Genomic DNA, 23,930 nt, shown 5'->3' on the forward strand with positions numbered 1-23,930 from the left:
ATAGACTGTTTTCTCTGCTACCGCACGGCAATCGGTACCAGAGCGCCAAGTCTAGGACCAAAAGGCTCCTCAACAGCTTCTACCCCCAAGCCATTAGACTGCTGAACAATTCATAAAAATCGCCACCAGACAATTTACATTGACCCCCCCCCCTCTTATACACTGCTGCTACTCGCTGTTTGTTTGTTACCTATGCATAGTCACTTTGCCCCCACCTACATGTACAGATTACCTCAACTAGCCTGTACCCCTGCACACTGACTCGGTACCGGTGCCCCCTGTATATAGCCTTGTTATTGTTATTCTTATTGTGTTACTTTTTATGATTTGCTTTTTATTTTAGCCTACTTGGTAAATATTTCCTTCTTCTTGAACTGCACTGTTGGTTAAGGGCTTGTAAGTAAGCATTTCAAGGTAAAGTCTACACTTGTTGTATTCGGCGCATGTGGCAAATCAAGTTAGATTTGATAATGTATTGGGCCTATAGCTTACTGCACAAACCTCATTGACACAGTACTGTTTTTAAATGCTAATGTTGCAATTAAAAACAAAATCTCAGCAGTAAATCCCGGCTTGCATTTTAACACAATGTGATCGTGACTCAGAAAAGGTTGATGACCACTGTTCTAGAGTTTTCCCTGTTAACACTATCAACGGTTCCCTTTACTGTTGCAATTGTGATCTAATCAACGCAATATTAGCCACTTTCAATACTGAAAGATCCCTCTCGTAGGCCTACGTTGCATTCAGAAAGTATTCAGACCCCCTTGACGTTTTCCACATATTGTTACGTTACAGCCTTATTCTAAAATCAATGAAACTATTTTTCCCCCTCGTCAGTCTACACACAGTACCCAATAATGACAAAGAGAAAACAGGTACATGTATGTAGACATTTTTGCAAATGTATAAAAAATAAAAAACTGAAATATCGTATTTACATAAGTATTCAGACCCTTTGTATGAGACTCGAAATTGAGCTCAGGTGCATCCTGTTTCCATGGATCATCCTTGAGATGTTTCTACAACTTGATTGGAGTTCACCTGTGGTAAATTGAATTGATTGGACATGATTTGGAAAGGCACACACCTGTCTATATAAGGTTAACAATGCATGTTAGATAAAAAAGCAAGGAATTGTCCGTAGAGCTCCGAGACAGGATTGTGTAGAGGGACAGATCTGGAGAAGGGTAGCAAAAAATGTCTGCAGCATTGAAGGTCCCCAAGAACACAGTGGTTTCCATCATTCTTAAATGGAAGAAGTTTGGAACCATCAAGACTCTTCCTAGAACTGTCCGCCCGGTCAAACTGAGCAATAGAGGGAGAAGGGCCTTGGTCAGGGAAGTGACCAATAACCCGATGTTCACTCTGACAGAGCTCCAGAGATCCTCTGTGGAGGTGGGAGAACCTTCCAGAAGGACAACCAGCAGCACTCCGCCAATCAGGCCTTTATGGTAGAGTAGCCAGACGGAAGCCACTCCTCAGTAAAAGGCACATGATAGCTCGCTTGGAGTTTGCCAAAAGGCACCTTAAGGACTCAGACCATGAGAAACAAGATTCTCTGGTCTGATGAAACCAAGATTGAAATCTTTGGCCTGAAATCCAAGCGTCATATCTAGAGCTAAACTGGCACCATCCCTACGGTGAAGCATGGCTGTGGCAGCATCATGCTGTGGTGTTGTTTTTCAGCGGCAGGGACTGGGAGAATAGTCAGGATCGATGGAAAGATGAACCGAGCAAAGTACAGAGAGATTCTTGATTAAATTCTGCTCCAGAGCGCTCAGGACCTCAGACTGGGGTGAAGGTTCACCTTCCAACAGGACAATGACCCTAAGCACACAGCCAACACAACATAGTAGTGGCTTCAGGTCAAGTCTCTGAATGTCCTTGAGTGGTTCAGCAAGAGCCCGGACTTGAACCCGATTTGAACATCTCTGAAGAGACCTGAAAATTGCTGTGCAGCGACGCTCCTCATCCAACTTGACAGAGCTTGAGAGGATCTGCAGAGAAGAATGGGAGAAACTCCCCAAATACAAGCTTGTTCCGTCATACCGAAGAAGACTCAAGGCTGTAATTGCTGCCAAAGGTGCTTCAACAAAGTGCAGAGTAAAGGGTCTGAATACTTATGTAAATGTGATATTTCATTGTTTTGCTTTGTCATTATTTTGCTTTGTCATTATGGGGTATTGTGTGTAGATTGATTAGGGGAAAAAACTATTTAATCGATTTTAGAATAAAGCTGTAATGTAACAAATTGTGGAAAAAGTCAAGGGGTCTGAATACTTTCCGAATGCACTGTACATTAGGATCAAATAGCCACACTAGCCACGGTTAAAACTGTAACTTAAAGCAGGTACAGGCTGGAAGTTGCACAGAATTTTCAGAACTTTCAAGCTCAGAAAACCTGAAATTCGCTCAGTGCCCCAGAAATGAGAAGGATCATTGCCCACTAGGTTTACCTCCGAAAAGACAAACTAAAAGAAAAACCCACAGCAACTTATTATAGGGAGCACAAACAGAATATGGAACAAAACAAAATGAGGGAAAAACCTAAACTCACTAATGTGGTTGAGCTAGAAATTGGACCTCAACTGATGTAAGGGGTAGCTGGGGGCTCCTCTGAGATAAAATCAAATGAAAAGCAAGGGGCCACAGACGGTCATCAATCAGGTGTGGAATTATAATTGTTGTCCAGCTGGATACATGTACGGTTTAATAGACAATAACAAAGGTGGAAAATGTGTGTAGGACTCATTATAGGCTGGACAACAATGTACACATTTTCAAAAACATTTGACACATATTTTCAGAAACTAGTTTAGATACATTTAAGTGATAACCTTTTTTTTACAGCCCGGTATTTAGCAGGTAGTTAGCTGGTACTGTAAGTACCAGTACCAGAAAGTATCCATTGTTGACACATAGTTTCAAAGTGAAGTACCAGGTGGTGGAAAAAATACCCAATTGTCCTACTTGAGTAAAAGTAAAGATACCTTAATAAAAAATGACTCAAGTAAAAGAGAAAGTCACTGAATTAAAGACTACTTGAGTAAAAGTCTAAAAGTGTTTCGTTTGATATATACTTAAGTATCAAAAGTGCGGCAGGTAGCCTAGTGGTTAGAGTTGGGCCAATAACCGAAAAGTTGCTAGATCGAATCCCCGAGCTGACAAGGTAGAAATCTGTCCCTGAACAAGGCAGTTAACCCACTGTTCCTAGGCCATCATTATAAATAAGAATTTGTTCTTAACTGACTTGCCTAGTTTAATGTAAAAGTATAAATAATTTCAAACTCCTTATATTAAGCAAACCAGATGGCAAGATGTTCTTGTTTTTTAAATTTATGGACAGCCAGGGTCACACTCCAACACTCAGACATAATTTACAAACAAAGCAATTGTGTATAGTGAGTTTGCCAGATCAGAGGACGTAGGGATGAACAGGGATGCTCTCTTGATAAGTGCCTGAATGGGACTATTTTATTGTCCTACTAAGCATTCAAAATATAACTTTTTGTACTTTTGGGTATCAGGGAAAATGTATGAAGTAACAAGTACATTATTTTATTTTGGAATGTAGTGAAGTTGTCAAAAATATCAATAGAAAAGTACAGATACCTAAAAAAAATTACTTAAGTAGTACTTTAAAGTATTTTTTACTTAAGTACTTTATGCCACTGGTTAGTACCAGCTTAAAACAGACTGTAAAATGAAGTGTTACTTAAGTACTTTACACCACTGGTTAGTACCAGCTTAAAACAGACTGTAAAATGAAGTGTTACTGTTGCTACTAAAGGGAAATTAGGATATAAAACGTACAGGAGGTGCTGAGAACTTGAAGAGTGAGGAACCCCTCAAGGCAAGGAACTGTGATGAATACATTCGGTCCTGAACGGAGTCCTGCTCCTTCTCATCTACCCAGCCCATGTAGATAATCTATCAGAGAAAGAGAGAGATGGAGGGAGAAAGAGAGGGAGAGAAGGAGTGGAAGAAATGGAAATGGTGAAGGAGAAAAACACTTTTTAGGGAAAAGGGAAGGCAGCAGACATCAAGTCTTTCTGCACTTATCTCAGTCAGGAGAATTGCAGCGAGCCACAGTGGAAATGTTTGCTTGCATTTCTCTCTCTCTATGGACATCTTGATGGATGAAAACACTGAGTGAAAGATTCAGGACCAGCATGAGCAGTCGGTCTCTTCTAATGTACTTTAATTGCCATGACGATACGGGATGTCAAATGATTTCATGCTTTTGTCATTTGGGGGCTGGAGATGGATTAATTATAAAAACAGTTAATTCACTATCCATGTCTAGGCTGATGGAGGGATTGTTGCTGAAGTGAGGACCAAGGGAACTTGTGTTGTCCTCTCTTCCTGATGATTTCTCTTTGCTTTGAATTTATGATGCAAACATTCTCCCTCCATCTGCAATAGTTGCCACTGGCACAGCCAGTCACCCATGGCCTTTCTGTGGACTCTCAAACCTGGTTGGAATGAATGAATGAATGAATGACATTTTATTTTCATGTCAAATCGCCAGTTGGCAACCGATACCTTACGGGATTAATTGACAAACAAACATTTCTTTCACAGTGATAATTCTTCCAGTGTTCTGTGCATTCAGGTTGGATTGACATTCAGAGAGCCTTCTAGAACAGTAAACCGTGTAGAGTGGAGACGAATTGGATGAAGCATCTTTCGGGCATAGTCTGTCATTTCTTTTAACCTTGAAACTGTGCTTTAAAAAAATGCATTGAATAAAAGACCATGTCATGACAATTTCATATCAATGGTGAGGATTATTTTGTAAGGTATAAATAGTAGTATTAGCAGCAGGGGTGAAAGTATATTTCATTTCTTACCGGTACGGAACACCCAAGTGTACCACAAAAATTACAGGGTAGCCTACTCTGGAGGATATGGCCGATGTTCTCCTCTGGTGCCAGTAAGATAGGCTACTGTTTGCTCAATTAAGTTCATTTTGATAACTAAAAGACAGATTGGATCTCTTTACAGCAATAGCGATTTTGCTTTCCAAACAGTTGTTCCACAATTGTATTTTTAAATGTTGCAATATTCCTTGGCTGGGTCTCTCTGCTCTTCACTGACAGTCACAGCGCACACTGGCCAAATTGTGGGCCCTTCCAACTGTAGGCTATGCGATTTAAAACAATCAACAGCTCTTTTTTTCGTCTTTTTTTTAAGCGAATGATTCTCTGTGGCAAAATCATGCTTTCTGGTATAGTTGCCCATTTTGAATAACGTGATATTAATTTCTGTATAGAAAGGAGTAAGCTAATTAGGCTATACAATTTGGGCAATTTCATTTAAAGCTTAGCTTCCCCTAGCCTTATGGACACAACGCCTACCGTATGCCTTTTTAACGTGGCTTAAACATAGCCAGTCACTTAACAAAGGCACTCATGTAGGCTACCCGTGCACATTCGTTCACTCACAAAATAATTACAGCATCCAAAACCCAACAGTGCACTTTGCACTTGCAATTTGATGAATGGAAAGAGATATCTGTTACAAAACACCTACGTGTAGTGTAATGAAATTCTGCGATTGTCATTAGGCCTACACTTAGCCTGAATTGATACATCATCCACTGTTGTCCACGTGCGTCTCGATCTCGGCAACTTATCTCCGCCTTGTCACAAGCGCCTCAGCCACTCAAGATGTAAGTGTTCTCCTTAAACCACAACGCAATTTGGAGTGTATACCACCCGGTTTCCAGTCAATTCACAAATTGTTAGTGTGTCTAATATGCAGTAATGTTAACTAATAGGGTAATAGCCTATAGTTTTTGGGCATGTTGTATTAATTGTGATAGGCTCATGTTTTACTGGTCAGGTACCCCCACTATTTATTTTACTGGGATGATGTACCGGACCATACTGCCTTACTACTACTAGTAGTAGGCCTAGTAGTAGTAGGAGTAGTAGTAGGAGTAGTAGTAGTAGTAGCTGCTTACCTGTTGATTAACTGGGAAGTTTCTGTTTATCTTCTTCACCTGTAAAATCAAACATTAAACTCATTGCCACATAATACACAAAGATTACATTTGGTTGCACTTGATTTTATAATCCAGAGACTATTATTTATGTTGCGTATTTAATACTATGGAAATAGTAACCTCTTACTCACTGGTTAGTTTACCTGAAACACCATTTGTTGGCTGTATAACATTTCATTAAGTATCATCATACCAGTATAATATGCTCCTCTTTGAGAAGCACACACACTCAGTCTAGCATGGGCCCACCAAAACCAACGACTAACTCCCTATTTACAACATTCTTATGTTATCCCCACAGACATAAAAGAACACTGTTGAAGTGAAACTACTTAATGTATTCAATGTACAGTGCCTTGCGAAAGTATTCGGCCCCCTTGAACTTTGCGACCTTTTGCCACATTTCAGGCTTCAAACATAAAGATATAAAACTGTATTTTTTTGTGAAGAATCAACAACAAGTGGGACACAATCATGAAGTGGAACAACATTTATTGGATATTTCAAACTTTTTTAACAAGTCAAATCAATCAAATTGGGCGTGCAAAATTATTCAGCCCCTTTACTTTCAGTGCAGCAAACTCTCTCCAGAAGTTCAGTGAGGATCTCTGAATGATCCAATGCTGACCTAAATGACTAATGATGATAAATATAATCCACCTGTGTGTAATCAAGTCTCCGTATAAATGCACCTGCACTGTGATAGTCTCAGAGGTCCGTTAAAAGCGCAGAGAGCATCATGAAGAACAAGGAACACACCAGGCAGGTCCGAGATACTGTTGTGAAGAAGTTTAAAGCCGGATTTGGATACAAAAAGATTTCCCAAGCTTTAAACATCCCAAGGAGCACTGTGCAAGCGATAATATTGAAATGGAAGGAGTATCAGACCACTGCAAATTTGGCCGTCCCTCTAAACTTTCAGCTCATACAAGGAGAAGACTGATCAGAGATGCAGCCAAGAGGCCCATGATCACTCTGGATGAACTGCAGAGATCTACAGCTGAGGTGGGAGACTCTGTCCATAGGTATATTGCACAAATCTGGCCTTTATGGAAGAGTGGCAAGAAGAAAGCCATTTCTTAAAGATATCCATAAAAAGTGTCGTTTAAAGTTTGCCACAAGCCACCTGGGAGACACACCAAACATGTGGAAGAAGGTGCTCTGGTCAGATGAAACCAAAATTGAACTTTTTGGCAACAATGCAAAACGTTATGTTTGGCGTAAAAGCAACACAGCTGAACACACCATCCCCACTGTCAAACATGGTGGTGGCAGCATCATGGTTTGGGCCTGCTTTTCTTCAGCAGGGACAGGGAAGATGGTTAAAATTGATGGGAAGATGGATGGAGCCAAATACAGGACCATTCTGAAAGAGAACCTGATGGAGTCTGCAAAAGACCTGAGACTGGGACGGAGATTTGTCTTCCAACAAGACAATGATCCAAAACATAAAGCAAAATCTACAATGGAATGGTTCAAAAATAAACATATCCAGGTGTTAGAATGGCCAAGTCAAAGTCCAGACCTGAATCCAATCGAGAATCTGTGGAAAGAACTGAAAACTGCTGTTCACAAATGCTCTCCATCCAACCTCACTGAGCTCGAGCTGTTTTGCAAGGAGGAATGGGAAAAAAATTCAGTCTCTTGATGTGCAAAACTGATAGAGACATACCCCAAGCGACTTACAGCTGTAATCGCAGCAAAAGGTGGCGCTACAAAGTATTAACTTAAGGGGGCTGAATAATTTTGCACGCCCAATTTTTAAGTTTTTGATTTGTTAAAAAAGTTTGAAATATCCAATAAATGTCGTTCCACTTCATGATTGTGTCCCACTTGTTGTTGATTCTTCACAAAAAAATACAGTTTTATATCTTTATGTTTGAAGCCTGAAATGTGGCAAAAGGTCGCAAAGTTCAAGGGGGCCGAATACTTTCGCAAGGCACTGTAGGTCAGATCAGGTTTGCAATGAATAACTTCAATCAGACCCCCTCTCAACCGCAGAGGGGGAGGAAAGAACTAATGCTGATTGACAACTCATGTCTTGTAAATCAAGGGGAGAAGATGCAGGTATCCCTCTCCAAATATACCAAAAGAATGTGCTTTGTCTCAACAGACCTTTTTTCTGCTGAAACTCTAACACGTTCAAAAGCAACTACTGAAACAATATTTCTAACATAGAACGTGGGGAATGGTCAGAGGCGATTTCTATAGAAAACTAATGTTATTTTGTTTGTTATTTTGTGATGTCATTAAAAATGTTTAAAAAGGAAAGACTGTAACGTAGTGTATATGCTTTCTAAATGTACAAAGTTTCCATTCTATGCATTGTGCATGTAACATGAACAATTGTGAAAGTGTTTTTGTTAAGAAAGGGATGTGATTTGAGATATATGTTTGTTATAACTGTGCAGAGTAAGTAGTCACCGCCCCTGAGTGAGTTCAGAGAGTGTGTCATCTTGATGGAACTGTCCATTTCGAACAAACTGTATAACATGATGGGTTAAGAAATTGACATACTAGACCACAAAAGCGTCAAACTGCAGCTGCACGTTTTAAGTGGTTGAACAGTGAATCTCAATACGAGGTAGAGACGATAAACTCACCTCCTGGACAATCACTGGTACGTCTGATTAGCTGTCCCAAGTAAAGTATCTTCAAAAGCGAATTTAAGTGGGGCCATTCTACTACTCCGCTCAAACCATCGTATTACGCGACTCTCATCACACCACTTGGAACCATCGACACGGCTGGCTAGCCTATCTTCAAAGAAGCATCTTCGAGAGCGAATGGAAAGAAAATAAAGTCTGTAGTTTTGTACTTCCTCGCCTGATCTTTACCAGGTCCACTTACTCATTAAATACTAATGGACGACATGGTATTCATTTGGAAAAATCTTCTTTGGTGCTCAGAGGTAGCAACACTAAAAAACAAAACCTCTAATTTGCTTTCTGTCAGGAGGATGCAAAGTGAGGACAGTCCAACCAGTAAGATACAGAGCTGACTGGTACACACACATTCCTGGCCCTGTTTGTTGAGCACTATCCATCTGGAAGTAAAACAAAGCACTAACTTGTTCCCCACACACCCAGCGAGAGAAAGCTTTTTCCAAGATGTCCAAACAGAGAAATGGAGCATAGGACACAGTTGCTATCTCCAGAGTTCTTTTCAATTTGCTTGCCACCTCTCGGCATTATTATTATTGCATAATGCATCATTCTGAATTATAGATGATACAAATGCCTAGTTAGCTTGGGGTTATAAGTGTATGCCGTTGCTGTCTCTAAGAGACAACTCTGATATTGTGACCTACGGCTCTAAAAAATAAGTGGATGTTTTCATGCCCCATAGTATTAAATGACATTCATATATAGAGAGTATGTGACTTATATGATACATCTGACACATTTATTGATACAGTTAGCTGTTTTTCCTCAATTACAATCTTGTCTCATTGCTGCAACTCCCCAACAGGCTCGGGAGAAGTGAAGGTCGAGTCATGCATCCTCCGAAACGTGACCACTAAATCACTTTAACAGCCAAACGCAATCCATATTACTGTAGTAATACAGTGCTCTATTGTATTTTTCAAAACCAAACCTGTTGATATTGAAGGCTATGGAAAATCTACCTATCTTACTCATGTTTCTGCCTTCAGTTTGATTGTACTCACATTGTGCTTGGTGAGAGCTGATATGTTAGTTGTGATTGATTGGAGCCAATCTAGGCAGTCTTCAGCAGCGGGGCACGTGATAACCCCACTGCAAACCCCATCCACAGCTATGACTTGAAATGCATTTCTCCTATAGAAATCAGAATCACTACACATTCAAGAGAAATAAGTAACAGTCAAGCCAGCTTTGCAGCAAAACTGCCAGTGTCTGACTTCTTAATTTGAATAATCGCAAGGTATTTACAGGAGACAAGTCATCTTAACACAGAGTCACCAAAGTCCCTTACCAGGGGACCCCTCTCAAATAGCAGAGGCACCGGGGTCACTGAACCTTCAGCAGCAGTGACAGTGTGCCAGAAAATGGCCCATGACTGCATTTTTACAACAAGTGGTCTCCGGTCCCCCTGCTACAGCACAGCACTCAGCTTACTGTACCTGCAGACGTCAGAGCCGGGGACGTGCTGTGACAGACGAGAGTGGAGGAGAGGAATAAGGCGCAGGTCCACCCATCTCTTCTCCCACCGGAGCCCAGGGGATGTGGGCCAAGATGAGCAGGACAGTGTGTCCTGCAGGAGTTTATACACACAGAGAATGGAACACTTCATCGTTTGGCACTTCATATAGTATCTCCCATGGCTTACTAAGATGTCAACAGCCCAGGCCTGTTCATGATTCATACGGGTAGATGTAGATGCAGCAGAGGCTGTATAAGTACAAGCCATTGTGGAACTACTGAATAATTGTTTTTTTCTTTTCTCTGGCCCAAGTGAAAGTGTGAGAAAGAGTTAGAGCACCCGGACTGTCACCGTCTGCCTGTGAATACCACTGTGGAATAACAGCCTACTGGCCATGTTTCAAGAATTGCAGAGAGAAGAGATATGGCTGAAAGTTATGTAGAAATGAGAATGTTGAACTGTACCGTGTTGTTAGGATGATAGTTCAGGTGTAAGCCACTGTCGCATAGAGGGGAGGACGTTCCACTGCTCTGGTCACTTGGAACACCTGGGAGTAGAATGACATTCAGAAGTTATTAAAAAAAGTCATATTATCGCTTCTTCAGCCTTGGTACAATATTCACTGGAACTTTTCTATCTAGCTCTATTTCAGGAAATAACAATATTCAAAACAACTTTTATTTCCAGCTCTATTTCCATAATATACCAAATAACAGTCCGACGATGCATGAATCATCATATAATCCATGTGTAGATGGAGAAGGTTCTTTCTCTAATCTTGTTCTCATTTCCTCTCATCACATCCTTGGTGAAAATAACACAATTTCAGCTCTGATATTTCTTTGGAAGTTTCTAAGATAGGCGTACATGTGCAGTCTTCACAGAGGGGCAGTTTCAGAAAAGCTGGCGTCTTCTTCAAGAAAGAAACAGTCAGAGTGACATCCTCTCCGGCATTTCGCAAAACCTGCACCTGGAAAGGGAAATGAGGAGAATTGTCAACACTGCCGTTGGACTTCTTAAAGTCTTAAACTCATTTCAAACACGTACTTGGATGACGGATGTAGTGCAAATTCCCTACTTAGAACAAGTAGATTAGATATTGGTTGAAAACCTGGGAGATTTATGCAGCCTCGCGCATTTGGGAGGTTTGAAACATACAAACTGGGAAAAAGGTATAAAACAGATCTTAGGGGTCCCACAGATGAGGTCGAAAAAGTGAAACAAGATAAGGTGGCGTTCCAAGTGTTGCAGCTTGCAGTGAAATATGAGATATTAAGTTGTCAGCTTCTTACCACTTCCTCGTGGCGATAGCTTCGAACATTGATTCCATTTATCTAAAAACAAACAGTCTTGTGGTTAGTAACAATAATATCAGATCCATTAAACTGAGGATGTGCATAATATGCTTTTATTTTTAACATCATTGAAGTGTGTTTGAAAACGGGGTCCTTGATTCGTAGGACAGCAATCAAGTGCGTTTACATATCTGTAGTCCGTGCTCAAAAATAGCATTGCTGCAAAACGATGAAAGCTGACAGTGACAGTTGCAACGAAGATCTCTATTGCAAATGTACACTACGTTCTTCCTGGCCATGCCAACACATAGCTCAGTGCACTCATATATCGCATAGTGATCCATCAGCGGAGTTTGAAGGGGTTAGAATTCAACCAGACCTGTAGTACAAACACTGAACGACACCAGGCGGAAGAAACTGTCACGATACTCATCATCATCGCTTACCTGGAGGATCCCATCTCCGATAAACAGCAACCCAGACAGTTCAGCTGCAGACAATACATTATATATTATGTTTGGGCGAAGAAATAATAATTGGTAAGGCATAATGAAATGGATACATAGAACTAAAAAAGACCTTACCTTTTTGCTCTTTTGATATTTTTGATATCACAACAGGGATTTTGTGTTCCGCGCCTCCCTAGGGGGGTGATTTACATAGTTATGTAGTTTGTTGCACAAACAAATAGAGGAAGAGAAAGAAACAGAGGAAAAAAGAGAGAAACTATTGTGTCTTCCCGCATAGGCTACTCCATTAGTCTACTGTTGATATGAATCAATTGTGGTTTTAAAAGATCAATTGCATTAGGTGAAAGTCATTTAAAAGATAGAATAGGGAGAAAACAACAAATCAATGGCAATCTAAATTACCTTAATGCTCAAGCCAAAACCTCCAATCGTTTGTCTTCTGATGGTTACAGTTCTCTCCTGCAAGGAATCAGATAGATTAAAGAGACCGTGTTTATTATGGCGATACTTAGAGTTTCATTTGACGTTACTTTAAGTTTTACCGTAGATGCAAATGAAAGAATAACAGAGCTGACTGATACACCGTATATATTGGGGCCAGGTAGCCTAGTGGTTTGAGCGTTGGACTTGTAACCGAAAGGTTGCAAGGTTGAATCCCTGAGCTGACAAGGTAAAAAATCTGTCGTTCTGCCCCTGGACAAGGCAGTTAAACCACTGTTCCTAGGCTGTTGTTGAAAATAAGAATTTGTTCTTACCTGAGTTGCCTCATTAAATAGGAAAGTAATAAAGGAAAGGTCCCTTTTAAATGGTGCTTGATATGAGACATGGGTGTTGTCTCCTGTTTCTGTGCATTCAGTACGTATCATTACACACTTAATGTAAGTACATCAACTTACTGTAAGGGCCAGAGCATGTTTGAGTATAACCAGGTACAGGGTGTGTATGCTGGACCAATGAGGTTGAGACATGCTTAGGCATGGACCAATGAGGTTGAGTGTCTGGCTCTTGTTCTGTTTATTGTATAATCTCATCAGTCATGCTCACACCTCACTCTCATGGTTCCAAATATACAGTAATTCTCGCCTGACATGACGTTGTTCTTGTAATTGAAACACCCTTTAATATGAATATTGATTTATGGTTTTACAATTGTTTTACAATTGACTGAAGTAGCTATTCCATGCGCATATGGTCATTCACACCCTGTACCATTGTCAATATCTTTATATTGTTACCCCAGATATACTGTGTGTGTGTGTGTGTGTGTGTGTGTGTGTGTGTGTGTGTGTGTGTGTGTGTGTGTGTGTGTGTGTGTGTGTGTGTGTGTGTGTGTCACCATCTACAGAAGGTATGGGCAACTTTGATGAGGGTGGGGGCCACAAAAAAATCTGAACTCATGATGAGGGGCTGCAGAGGCTCACAGGTCAGCGTATCCACATTCATACCCACACATACAGTCAATGCCGGCCCTAGCCTTTTGGAGTGTCTGTAAAAGAGCCGTATGATGTCAATGCGTGGTATTTTATGTGACAGGCACGGCAGGTTACTTACACTCGAATAAAATGGTTCTCCTGACACGCAGATGACATCTTGCTCTTGAATTGTCAGAATGTCTTTAGCCAAGTGCAGTCGAATACTGAAAGGCTCCTCCTTACCATCTTGCAGCAGATAAACCCCAGTCTTCGTCTGCAAAGTAAATCAGTGGAAAAATAATTTCTCATTCTCCTATGTCCGAATGAACTGGCCATGAAATGAAATTAAAATGTCATCGAATTGGAAAGACATTGTAGAGACTTTTGGCAGAGTGACACGGAGAACGCCCTATGGAAATTTTACAATGGGCTAGGAAAAGATCGTAATTCATGATCAATTCAGGGAAACCTTTTTTGACCCACTAATGTTTTGCATACATCTTCCATATTATGTTGCAATTCCGTTAAAGGAAGACCAGATAAATATGGACTCACTGATTAAGGTTAGTTCTCAGTCAAATATGTGCTGAACTGGCAGGGTGAGATATTGGTGTTGAACTTTATCTTAGGCCTGGACATGTTTCAATGTATTCAGCTCCACTAATTAGTGTGAATTGCATAAATGTTTTATGCACTGTGCTATAACATTAATCTGAGCGAAATGTATTGTCGTCTAAGCCCTGAAAATTAAACCAGATAACTGCAATGATATGCCTCTTAATAACAGACAAAATAAAACATTAGTTACAATGGTCTAATTTAATATATCTCCAATGAAATCATTCAGAATCATTTTAATCTATGCATCTAAGATTCTAACATAACGCTCAGTCACCAGATATGCATTTCTCAGTGTTGCGCAAAAGAAATGGATGAGAGAAATCATCATCATATCCCGTGATCCATTTAAAACATGATAATCTGCATACATTTTGTATTCTGCATAGCCAATTCCCCACCAGCTATTTGGAACGCCTGTCCTGTCCTTGAGACTACGGTTAAGTCTAAATATCTAAATAAGAGAAGCACCTTCACCTGACATGATTACTAATGTAGAGCCAAGCGGGCCAATGTCACTGAGCATCCTTGACAACACACGCAGTGGTGTCACCGAAGGACACATTAGTCACCAGTTTGCATTCGTCACATTAGTCACTAGTATTTTTAGTCAGAAATGTCAGCTCGATTACAGGTAAGGCATCTCAAATAATGTTATTTACATGTACTGTATCTAGCTCTGTGTAAAGAAATCATGGCAGCTCAACTGCCGGCATGGCAACTCATAGAATGACATTTACTTGTACTGTACACAACCTGGATGAGTATTATTGAGAGAGAGAGAGAGAGAGCTCCACCCTGCTACCACACTATTTCCTGTGACTGTGCCTCGAAACCAAATGTTTACCTGGCCCACCACTCTACCATGGACTTGAACAGCCTTTATGACCAGTTCCACCTATACAAGGCAGCATTGCCCACCTTCGCCTGGACCCTAAAGGACCCCCCCCCCCGGACCTACACATAGAGGACCCAGGCCGAGAGGACCTACATTCAGACCACAACACCACCAGCCACATCCACACCCCCACCGCAACCAATCAACACCCCCCCAGGTCAACCATATCCACACACATTTAGGCCCCCTCAGATCAGACCTATGCCCCTCCTGCCCACCCAATGCACCCCATCTTGCCTATGCCGTTTTGTACCATCACTCATTCATATATCTTTATGTACATATTCTTTTTCCCTTTACACTTGTGTGTATAAGTTAGTAGTTGTGGAATTGTTAGGTTAGATTACTCGTTGGTTATTACTGATTGTCTGATTACTGATTATTACTGAAGCATTTCGCTACACTCGCATTAACATCTGCTAACCATGTGTATGCGACAAATAAAATTGTATTTGATTTGACCCCACCCCCGCAAAGAGGACCTCAACAAGGGAGTCACACATACGCCCAAGCTAAAGTCACACACGAAGTCACACACAAGCCCAAGTCTTTGAAAGCCAAGTTAATAAACAGATCACTGATCATTTCGAATCCCACGGTACCTTCTCTGCTGTGCAATCCGGTTTCCAAGCTGGTCATGGGTGCACCACAGCCACGCTCAAGGCACTAAACGATATCATAACTGCCATAGATAAAAGACAGTACTGTGCAACAGTCTTCATCGACCTGGCCAAGGCTTTCGACTCTGTCAATCACCGCATTATTATTGGCAGACTCAAGAGCCTTAGTTTCTCAAATGACTGCCTCGCCTGGTTCACCAACTACTTCGCAGACAGAGCTCAGTGTGTCAAATCGGAGGGCCTGTTGAATGGACCTCTGGCAGTCTACATGGGGTACCACAGGGTTCAATTTTCGGGCCTACTCTTTTCTCTGTATACATCAATGATGTCGCTCTTGCTGCGGGTGATTCCCTGATCCACCTCTACGCAGACGACGCCATTCTGTATACATCTGGCCCTTCTTTGGACACTGTGTTAACTAACCTCCAAACGAGCTTCAATGCCATACAACACTCCTTCCGTGGCCTCCAACTGCTCTTAAACACTAGCAAAACCAAATGTATGCTTTTCAACCGTTCGCTGCCCTCACCTGCCTGCCCAACTAGACTCACTACTCTGGACGGTTATGACCTAGAATACGTGGACAACTACAAATACCTAGGTGTCTGGCTAGACTGTAAACTCTCCTTCCAGACTCATATAAAACACCTCAATCCAAAATCAAATCTAGAATCGGCTTTCTATTTCACAACAAAGCCTCCTTCACTCACGCTGCCAAACTTACCCTAGTAAAACTGAGTATCTTACCAATCCTACCGACTTTGGCGATGTCATTTACAAAATAGCCTCCAACACTCTACTCAGCAAACTGGATGCAGTCTATCACAGTGCCATCTGTTTTGTCACCAAAGCCCCATATACCACCCACCACTGCGACCTGTATGCTCTAGTCGGCTGGCCCTCGCTACCTATTCGTTGCCAAACCCACTCGCTCCAGGTCATCTATAAGTCTATGCTAGGTAAAGCTCCGCCTTATCTCAGCTCACTGGTCACGATAACAAGACCCACCCATAGCACACGCTCCAGCAGGTATATCTCACTGGTCATCCCCAAAGCCATCACCTCCTTTGGCCGCCTTTCCATCCAGTTCTCTGCTGCCAGTGACCGGAACAAATTGCAAAAATCGCTGAAGCTGGAGACTTACATTTCCCTCACTAACTTTAAACATCAACTATCTGAGCAGCTAACTGATCGCTGCAGCTGTACATAGTCCATCTGTAAATAGCCCACCCAATCTACCTACAGTACCTCATCCCCATATTGTTTTTTATTTACTTTGCTGCTCTTTTGCACACCAGTATCACTACTTACACACAATCATCTGCTCATCTATCACTCCAGTGTTAATCTGCTAAATTGTAATTACTTTGCTACTATGGCCTATTTATTGCCTTACCTCCTCATGCCATTTGCACACACTGTATATAGACTTTATTTTGTTTTCTATTGTGTTATTGACTGTACACTTGCTTATTCCATGTGTAACTCTATGTTGTTGTTTCTGTCACACTGCTTTGCTTTATCTTGGCCAGGTCGCAGTTGTAAATGAGAACTTGTTCTCAACTAGCTTACCTGGTTAAATAAAGTTGAAAAAATTTAATAAAAGATGCTAAGCAGGCTCTGCTCGACCAACTCCACACGACCAACAACATTGTACACTTTATGGAACACAAAGCCTTCACTATCTCATCCTGAAATATACCAAGGCCTGAGGTCATCTGCCATTGGCCTAAAGAGCAGGAACCTGGATTTAATCAAAGAAATTGTAAATACAGACATTGTCATCCTACAAGAAACATGGTATAAAGGAGATGGCCCACTGGTTTCCCTCTAGGTTACAGAGAGCTGATAGTCCCCTCCACCAAACTACCAGGTTTGAAACAGGGAAGGGACTCAGGGGGTATGCTAATTTGGTATAGAGCAGACCTAACTCACCCCATGAAATTAATCAAAACAGGAACATTCAAAAGGAAATGATCTTAACAAAAGAAAATGTCCTCCTGTGTGCTACCTATATCCCCCTGCTAGAATCACCATACTTTAATGAAGACAGCTTCTCCATCCTGGAGGGGGAAATCAATCATTTCCAGGCCCAGGGACATGTACTAATCTGTGGCGACCTAAATGCCAGAACCGGACAAGAACCTGACACCCTCAGCACACAGTGGGACAAACACCTGCCTGGAGATGACAGCATTCCCTCCCTCATATGCCCCCCCTAGGCACAACTATGACAACATAACCAACAAAAACGGGTCACAACTCCTGCAGCTCTGTCACACGCTGGGTATGTACAGTCATGGCCAAAAGTTTTGAGAATGACACAAATATTAACTTCCACAAAGTTTGCTGCTTCAGTGTCTTTAGATATTTTTGTCAGATGTTACTATAGAATACTGAAGTATAATTACAAGCATTTCATAAGTGTCAAATGCTTTTATTGACAATTACATGAAGTTGATGCAAAGAGTCAATATTTGCAGTGTTGACCCTTCTTTTTCAAGACCTCTGTCTGCAATCCGCCCTGGCATGCTGTCAATTAACTTCTGGGCCACATCCTGACTGACAGCCCATTCTTGCATAATCCATGCTTAGAGTTTGTCAGAATATGTGGGTTTTTGTTCCTCCACCCTCCTCTTGAGGATTGACCACAAGTTCTCAATGGGATTAAGGTCTGGGGAGTTTCCTGGCCATGGACCCAAAATATCAATATTTTGTTCCCCGAGCCACTTAGTTATCACTTTTGCCTTATGGCAAGGTGCTGGAAAAGGCATTGTTCGTCACCAAACTGTTCCTGGATGGTTGGGAGAAGTTGCTCTCAGAGGATGTTGTGAGTAAAATTGTGAGTAAGCCCACTCCCTTGGCTGAGAAGCAACCCCACACATGAATGGTCTCAGGATGCTTTACTGTTGGCATGACACAGGACTGTTGGTAGCGCTCACCTTGTCTTCTCCGGACAAGCTTTTTTCCAGATGCCCCAAACAATCGGAAAGGGGATTCATCAGAGAAAATTACTTTACCCCAGTCCTCAGCAGTCCAATCCCTGTACCTTTTACAGAATATCAGTCTGTCCTTGATGTTTTTCCTGGAGAGAAGTGGCTTCTTTGCTGCCCTTCTTGACACCAGGCCAGCCTCCAAAAGTCTTCGCCTCACTGTGCATGCAGATGCACTCCCACCTGCCTGCTGCAATTCCTGAGCAAGCTCTGTATTAGTGGTGCCCCAATCCCGCAGCTGAATCAACTTTAGGAGACGGTCCTGGAACTTGCTAGACTTTCTTGGGCACCCTGAAGCCTTCTTCACAACAATTGAACTGCTCTCCTTGAAGTTCTTGATGAATCCAAAAAATTGTTGATTTAGGTGCAATCTTACTGGCAGCAATATCCTTGCCTGTGAAGCCCTTTTTGTGCAAAGCAATGATGACAGAGTGATCTCCAGCCTTGTCCTCGTCAACACTCACACCTGTGTTAATTAACGAGAGAATCACTGACATGATGTCAGCTGGTCCTTTTGTGGCAAGGCCGAAATGCAGTGGAAATGTTTTTGGGGATTCATTTCCATGGCAAAGAGGGACTGCAATTAATTGCAATTCATCTGATCACTCTTCATAACATTCTAGAGTATATGCAAATTGCCATCATACAAACTGAGGCAGCAGACTTTGTGAAAATTTATATTTGTGTCATTCTCAAAACTTTTGGCCACAACTGTACATAGTCAATGGTAGGCTTCGAGGGGACTCCTTCTTTATCTGTTATTTTACCAGGTAAGTTGACTGAGAACACATTCTCATTTGCAGCAACGACCTGGGGAATAGTTACAGGATTAATGAGCCAATTGTAAATTGGGGATTATTAGGTGACCGTGATGGTTTGAGGGCCAGATTGGGAATTTAGCCAGGTTAACACCCCTACTCTTACAATAAGTGCCATGGGATATTTAATGACCTCAGAGAGTCAGGACACCCATTTAACATCCCATCCAAAAGACAGCACCCTACACAGGGCAGTGTCCCCAATCACTGCCCTGGGTCATTGGGATATTTTTTAGACCAGAGGAAAGAGTGCCTCCTACTGGCCATCCAACACCACTTCCAGCAGCATCTGGTCTCCACAGTCTACTTGAACAGAGCAATATTCAATTACAAGGCATCAAAGCCAAAGGAACTGAGTAATATTAAGAAATGCTATAGATGGAAGGAATGTAATGTAGAAACCTACCAAAAAACAATTGGGCAACAACAAATTCAATCCCTTTTAGACAACTTCCTGGACAAAACATTCCACTGTAATAGTGAAGGTGTAAACTTGGCAGTAGAAAATCTTAACAGTGTATTTGACCTCCCAGCTTCCCTATCAAATATAAATATTTCAAACAGAAAACTCAAGAAAATGAACAACAATGACAAATGGGTTGATGAAGAATGCAAATACCTAAGAAAGAAATTGAGAAACCTGTCCAAACAAAAACATAGACACCCAGAAAACCTGAGTCAACACCTTCACTATGGTTCATCACTTAAACAATACAGAAATACACTATGGAAAAAGAAGGAACAGCATGTCAGAAATCAGCTTAATGTAACTGAAGAATCCATATACTCTAACCACTTCTGGGAAAATTGGAAAACACTAAACAAACAACAACACAAAGAATGATCTATCCAAAATGGAGATGTATGGGTAAACCACTTCTCTAATCTTTTTGGCTCTATAACAAAGAACAAACAGCAAAAACATATAGATGATCGAATACAAATCTTAGAATCAACTTTTAAAGACTACCAGAACCCACTGGACGATACATACCTTGACCTAAACATCAGCGCTAAAATGTAAGGTAAGCTTTGACTATGTACAGACTCAGTGAGCATTGCCTTGCTATTGAGAAAGGCCGCCGTAGGCAGACCTGGCTCTCAAGAGTAGACAGGCTATATGCACACTGCCCACAAAACAGGTGGAAACTGAGCTGCACTTCCTAACCGCCATCACAGCAGCAAGATTTCTGACCTCTTGTTGTGTTCCAAAGGTTAACACGTGTCAGCTGTTGAGTACACTGTCAAGTAAAAATACATAACACTAGTCACCATGGCAGACCAATTTGCTCCAATTATCTTTGCAAAATGCTGAGGGATTGAAAGCTATTCAACTCAAATTGTAGCTACCTCTTCATTTGAAGTCTTGAAATCCATGTGCTATGGCACAGTGAGGGAATCTGCCCTGGAAAAAGAAAGAAGAAAGGAAATTGAATTGGCTTCCTGAACAAAATACCTAGCAGTTAGTCAGGGACATGGTTCTTCTCATTTGTAGTAATAACACAGATTGACCAAGCTCTTCGTGATGGTGTATCCCTTTCCACTTAATATAAACACAAAACCCACCGGCATGGTCTGCCTATTTTCATTAATGTCATGTCATCCTTATAGGAATGAACAATTTGAATCCAGAGTAATAGATTTGCATTGCAATTTCACTTCTTTCTAGCAGACTCCTGTGCAGAACCCCATGGATTAATCATGGAGGAAACCAAAGACCATTAAATGTCTATGAATAATTCATAAGCTGAAGGTGAGAACCTAAGTATCTACAGATGTAAGATCTTAATTTGATTACCCTGTTGCAGGAGAATTGTCCATCAATGCAAGAAATGCTATGTATTTGAGGTTTAAAAAGTCTTCTGAAGTTTGTAATTTGACATTTCAGACTTGATTTCCCCTTAGGAACAATGTATCAACTGCCCCAAAAATGTCCATTCATTATAATCCACATAATAATTCACATTTCCTGCTGCTGCATGATTATGTTCCTGCTGTAGAAAACTGGCTCAAATTAAGGTCTTAATCTGTACCCTGATTAAGGTTTGAATATGGAATCCATTGCTCCTGACTGACTGTGTTACCATATCTGTTACTGTGTTACAGCAGGGCTAATAATTAAAACAGTGAGACACGCGACAACCAAAGCTGATGGACACATGTCTCTGCAGTAACCCAGTAGTACTGCAGTATTAAAACATGCTACAGCTGAAGCTGTTGAAGACAAGTCACAGATGAAGGCGTAGCACAGTTCTGTTCTTTAGTTGTAAAAGAGGTGGTTTGAGACAGAGCCATAAATAAATGGCTCTGGTTTGGGATGAGGATAAATATAAACATGTGCTTCCCTTGTCCTCAACTTTGTAATAAACAAACTGCTGTCCTTGAAAATGAATGAATTATACTAAAACAACATTGTGCTAGTGATTTTAGTATATATTCAAGTCTCACCTCAGTAGAAAGGCCTCCGGCTCTTTGTCTGTAGAGGTCTAGCCATCAATCAGGCAGGTGAGCACTGATTCTACCTGTGGCAGAGGAGCTTCCCTGGGCATGGCTGTGGGGGGACTCAGGCTCTCACCTGGAGCTGGTGATGGAGCCTAGCCTATGGTGGGCTTGGTTTTGGACCACTCTGGGCACTGACTGGCCTGGTGTATGGGCTGTTGTTATGGCCAGGTTGTTGTGGCCAAGGTGCTGTCCCAATCCTTATGTTGGTTAGGGAGTGTGTCTGATGGCAGACTCAGGAGCAGTTCCACTCAGATCCAGACTCAAAGGACCACAAGAGCTGAGATTAGAAAAATACATAACATTTGAGTCAGTCTGCGAGGTAGTGGGAAACTAGACCATGAGGCTATAAAGGGCTTATCCCCCAAAAGTATATCACAGTAATAACCCATATGGTTTGTGTTTTTTAATGGAAGCCTCTCAAACATAATCCAGGTAGAAGCAGGAATTCCTCAGGGTATCCGTTTCGGCGCCTCAATATTTACTAACGACATGCCACTGGCTTTGAGTAAGGCCAGTGTGTCTATCTATGACTCAACACTATACACGTCAGCTACTACAGCAACTGAAATGACTGAAACACTTAACAAAGAGTTGCAGTTAGTTTCGGAATAGGTAGCAAGGAATAAGTTAGACCTAAATATTTCCAAAAGTAAAAGCATTTTATTTGAGACAAATCATTCACTAAACGCTAAACCTCAACTACATCTTGTAATGAATAATGTGGAAATTGAGCAAGTTGAGGTGACTAAACTGCTTGGAATAACCCTGGATTGTAAACTATCATGGTCAAAACATATTGATACAACAGTAGCTAAAATGGGGAGAAGTCTGTCCATAATAAAGTGCTACTCTACCTTCTTAACAGCACTATCAACAAGGCAGGTACTACAGGCCCTGGTTTTGTTGCACCTAGACTACTGTTCAGTCGTGTGGTCAGGTGCCACAAAGAGGAACTTGGGGAAATTGCAGTTGCCTCAGAACAGGGCAGCATGGCCGGCCCTTAAAAGTACATGGAGAGCTAACATTAATGACATGCCTGTCAATCTCTCATGGCTCAAAGTGGAAGAGAGATTGACGTCCTCATTACTTGTTTTTGTAAGAGGTGTTGAATGGACACCCATGCAAACCCCACAAGACATGCCACCAGAGGTCTCTTCATAGTCGTCAAGTCCAGAACAGACTATGGGAGGCGCACAGTACTACATACCCGTAGATCCATAACTACATGGAACGCTGTTCCACATCAGGTAACTGATGCAAGCAGTAGAATCAGATTTAAAAAGCAGGTAAAAATACACCTTATGGAAGAGCGGGGATTGTGAAGTAACACAAACATAGGCACAGACACATGCATACAAACACATGATAACATATACACTATATACACACGTACACATGGATTTTGCGTTGTAGGTATGTGGTAGTGGAGTAGGGGCCTGAGGGAACACACTTAGTGTGTTGTGAATTCTGTAATGAATGTATTGTAATGTTTTTAAAATTGTATAACTGGATTAATTTTGCCGGACCCCAGGAAGAGTAGCTGCTGACTTGGCAACAGCTAATGGGGATCCAGAATAAATACAAATACAGATGATATTTCATATTTAGAGAAGCCCCCCAATCATGGCCCAAAAACACTTCACAGCACAAAAATACTGATGACGACAAATTCTCGGTGTGATCTAATGGTTTTGTATTCCAGACTTGTTTGACAAGCGCAGAGGTTGAATTTCAGAAAACAGTTTGCTACAAAGCGGTGAGAAGTCTCAACTGCTGCAGGTTGTAGGCACCTGTGGGTCTAATATAAATACCTTGCAGCAACTAGATGGCAATTTTACATGAAGTAAAATTGTGGGACTTGCTTTGCCTGTTTAAAATGATTTTTGTAGTAGTTGAAGAAGTACATTTAAAAAAAAACTTAAAGCAGTTAAATATAGTCCAAGTTAAATGTAATGAAATAATTGGTCATATTACTTTGATATACTACTATATCAACCTTATTACTTAGGGGGGGGGGGGGCAGTTGGATCACACATTTCATCATAAATAACACCACTCGGACTACTACACTGTTATAGACTCTCCTACTGGAATACCACAGTATATGCATTGTCAAAGTTTTAAATAAATAAAATAGCTTTTCACAACATATTTGGACGACAGCGG

General features: G+C 41.3%; 1 protein-coding gene across 1 annotated transcript in view; it reads right to left on the reverse strand.

The window, feature by feature from the left end:
• sntg1 (syntrophin, gamma 1) overlaps nucleotides 1–23,930 on the reverse strand; it is a 58,538-nt gene that overhangs the window by 11,368 nt on the left and 23,240 nt on the right. Inside the window, exons 2-14 of the mRNA XM_021589231.2 lie at nucleotides 21,711–22,041; nucleotides 20,613–20,667; nucleotides 13,455–13,589; nucleotides 12,306–12,362; nucleotides 12,018–12,075; nucleotides 11,880–11,923; nucleotides 11,431–11,472; nucleotides 11,006–11,108; nucleotides 10,603–10,685; nucleotides 10,119–10,249; nucleotides 9,684–9,813; nucleotides 5,972–6,010; nucleotides 3,817–3,933 (exon numbers count right to left, since the gene is read on the reverse strand). Coding sequence (XP_021444906.1) covers nucleotides 3,817–3,933; nucleotides 5,972–6,010; nucleotides 9,684–9,813; nucleotides 10,119–10,249; nucleotides 10,603–10,685; nucleotides 11,006–11,108; nucleotides 11,431–11,472; nucleotides 11,880–11,923; nucleotides 12,018–12,075; nucleotides 12,306–12,362; nucleotides 13,455–13,589; nucleotides 20,613–20,639 — 966 coding nt within the window. The 5' untranslated portion in view covers nucleotides 20,640–20,667; nucleotides 21,711–22,041. The remainder of the gene's footprint in view (nucleotides 1–3,816; nucleotides 3,934–5,971; nucleotides 6,011–9,683; nucleotides 9,814–10,118; nucleotides 10,250–10,602; nucleotides 10,686–11,005; nucleotides 11,109–11,430; nucleotides 11,473–11,879; nucleotides 11,924–12,017; nucleotides 12,076–12,305; nucleotides 12,363–13,454; nucleotides 13,590–20,612; nucleotides 20,668–21,710; nucleotides 22,042–23,930) is intronic.

This window comes from Oncorhynchus mykiss, chromosome 28 (assembly GCF_013265735.2).
Source record: "Oncorhynchus mykiss isolate Arlee chromosome 28, USDA_OmykA_1.1, whole genome shotgun sequence".
Taxonomy (NCBI): Eukaryota; Metazoa; Chordata; class Actinopteri; order Salmoniformes; family Salmonidae; genus Oncorhynchus; species Oncorhynchus mykiss.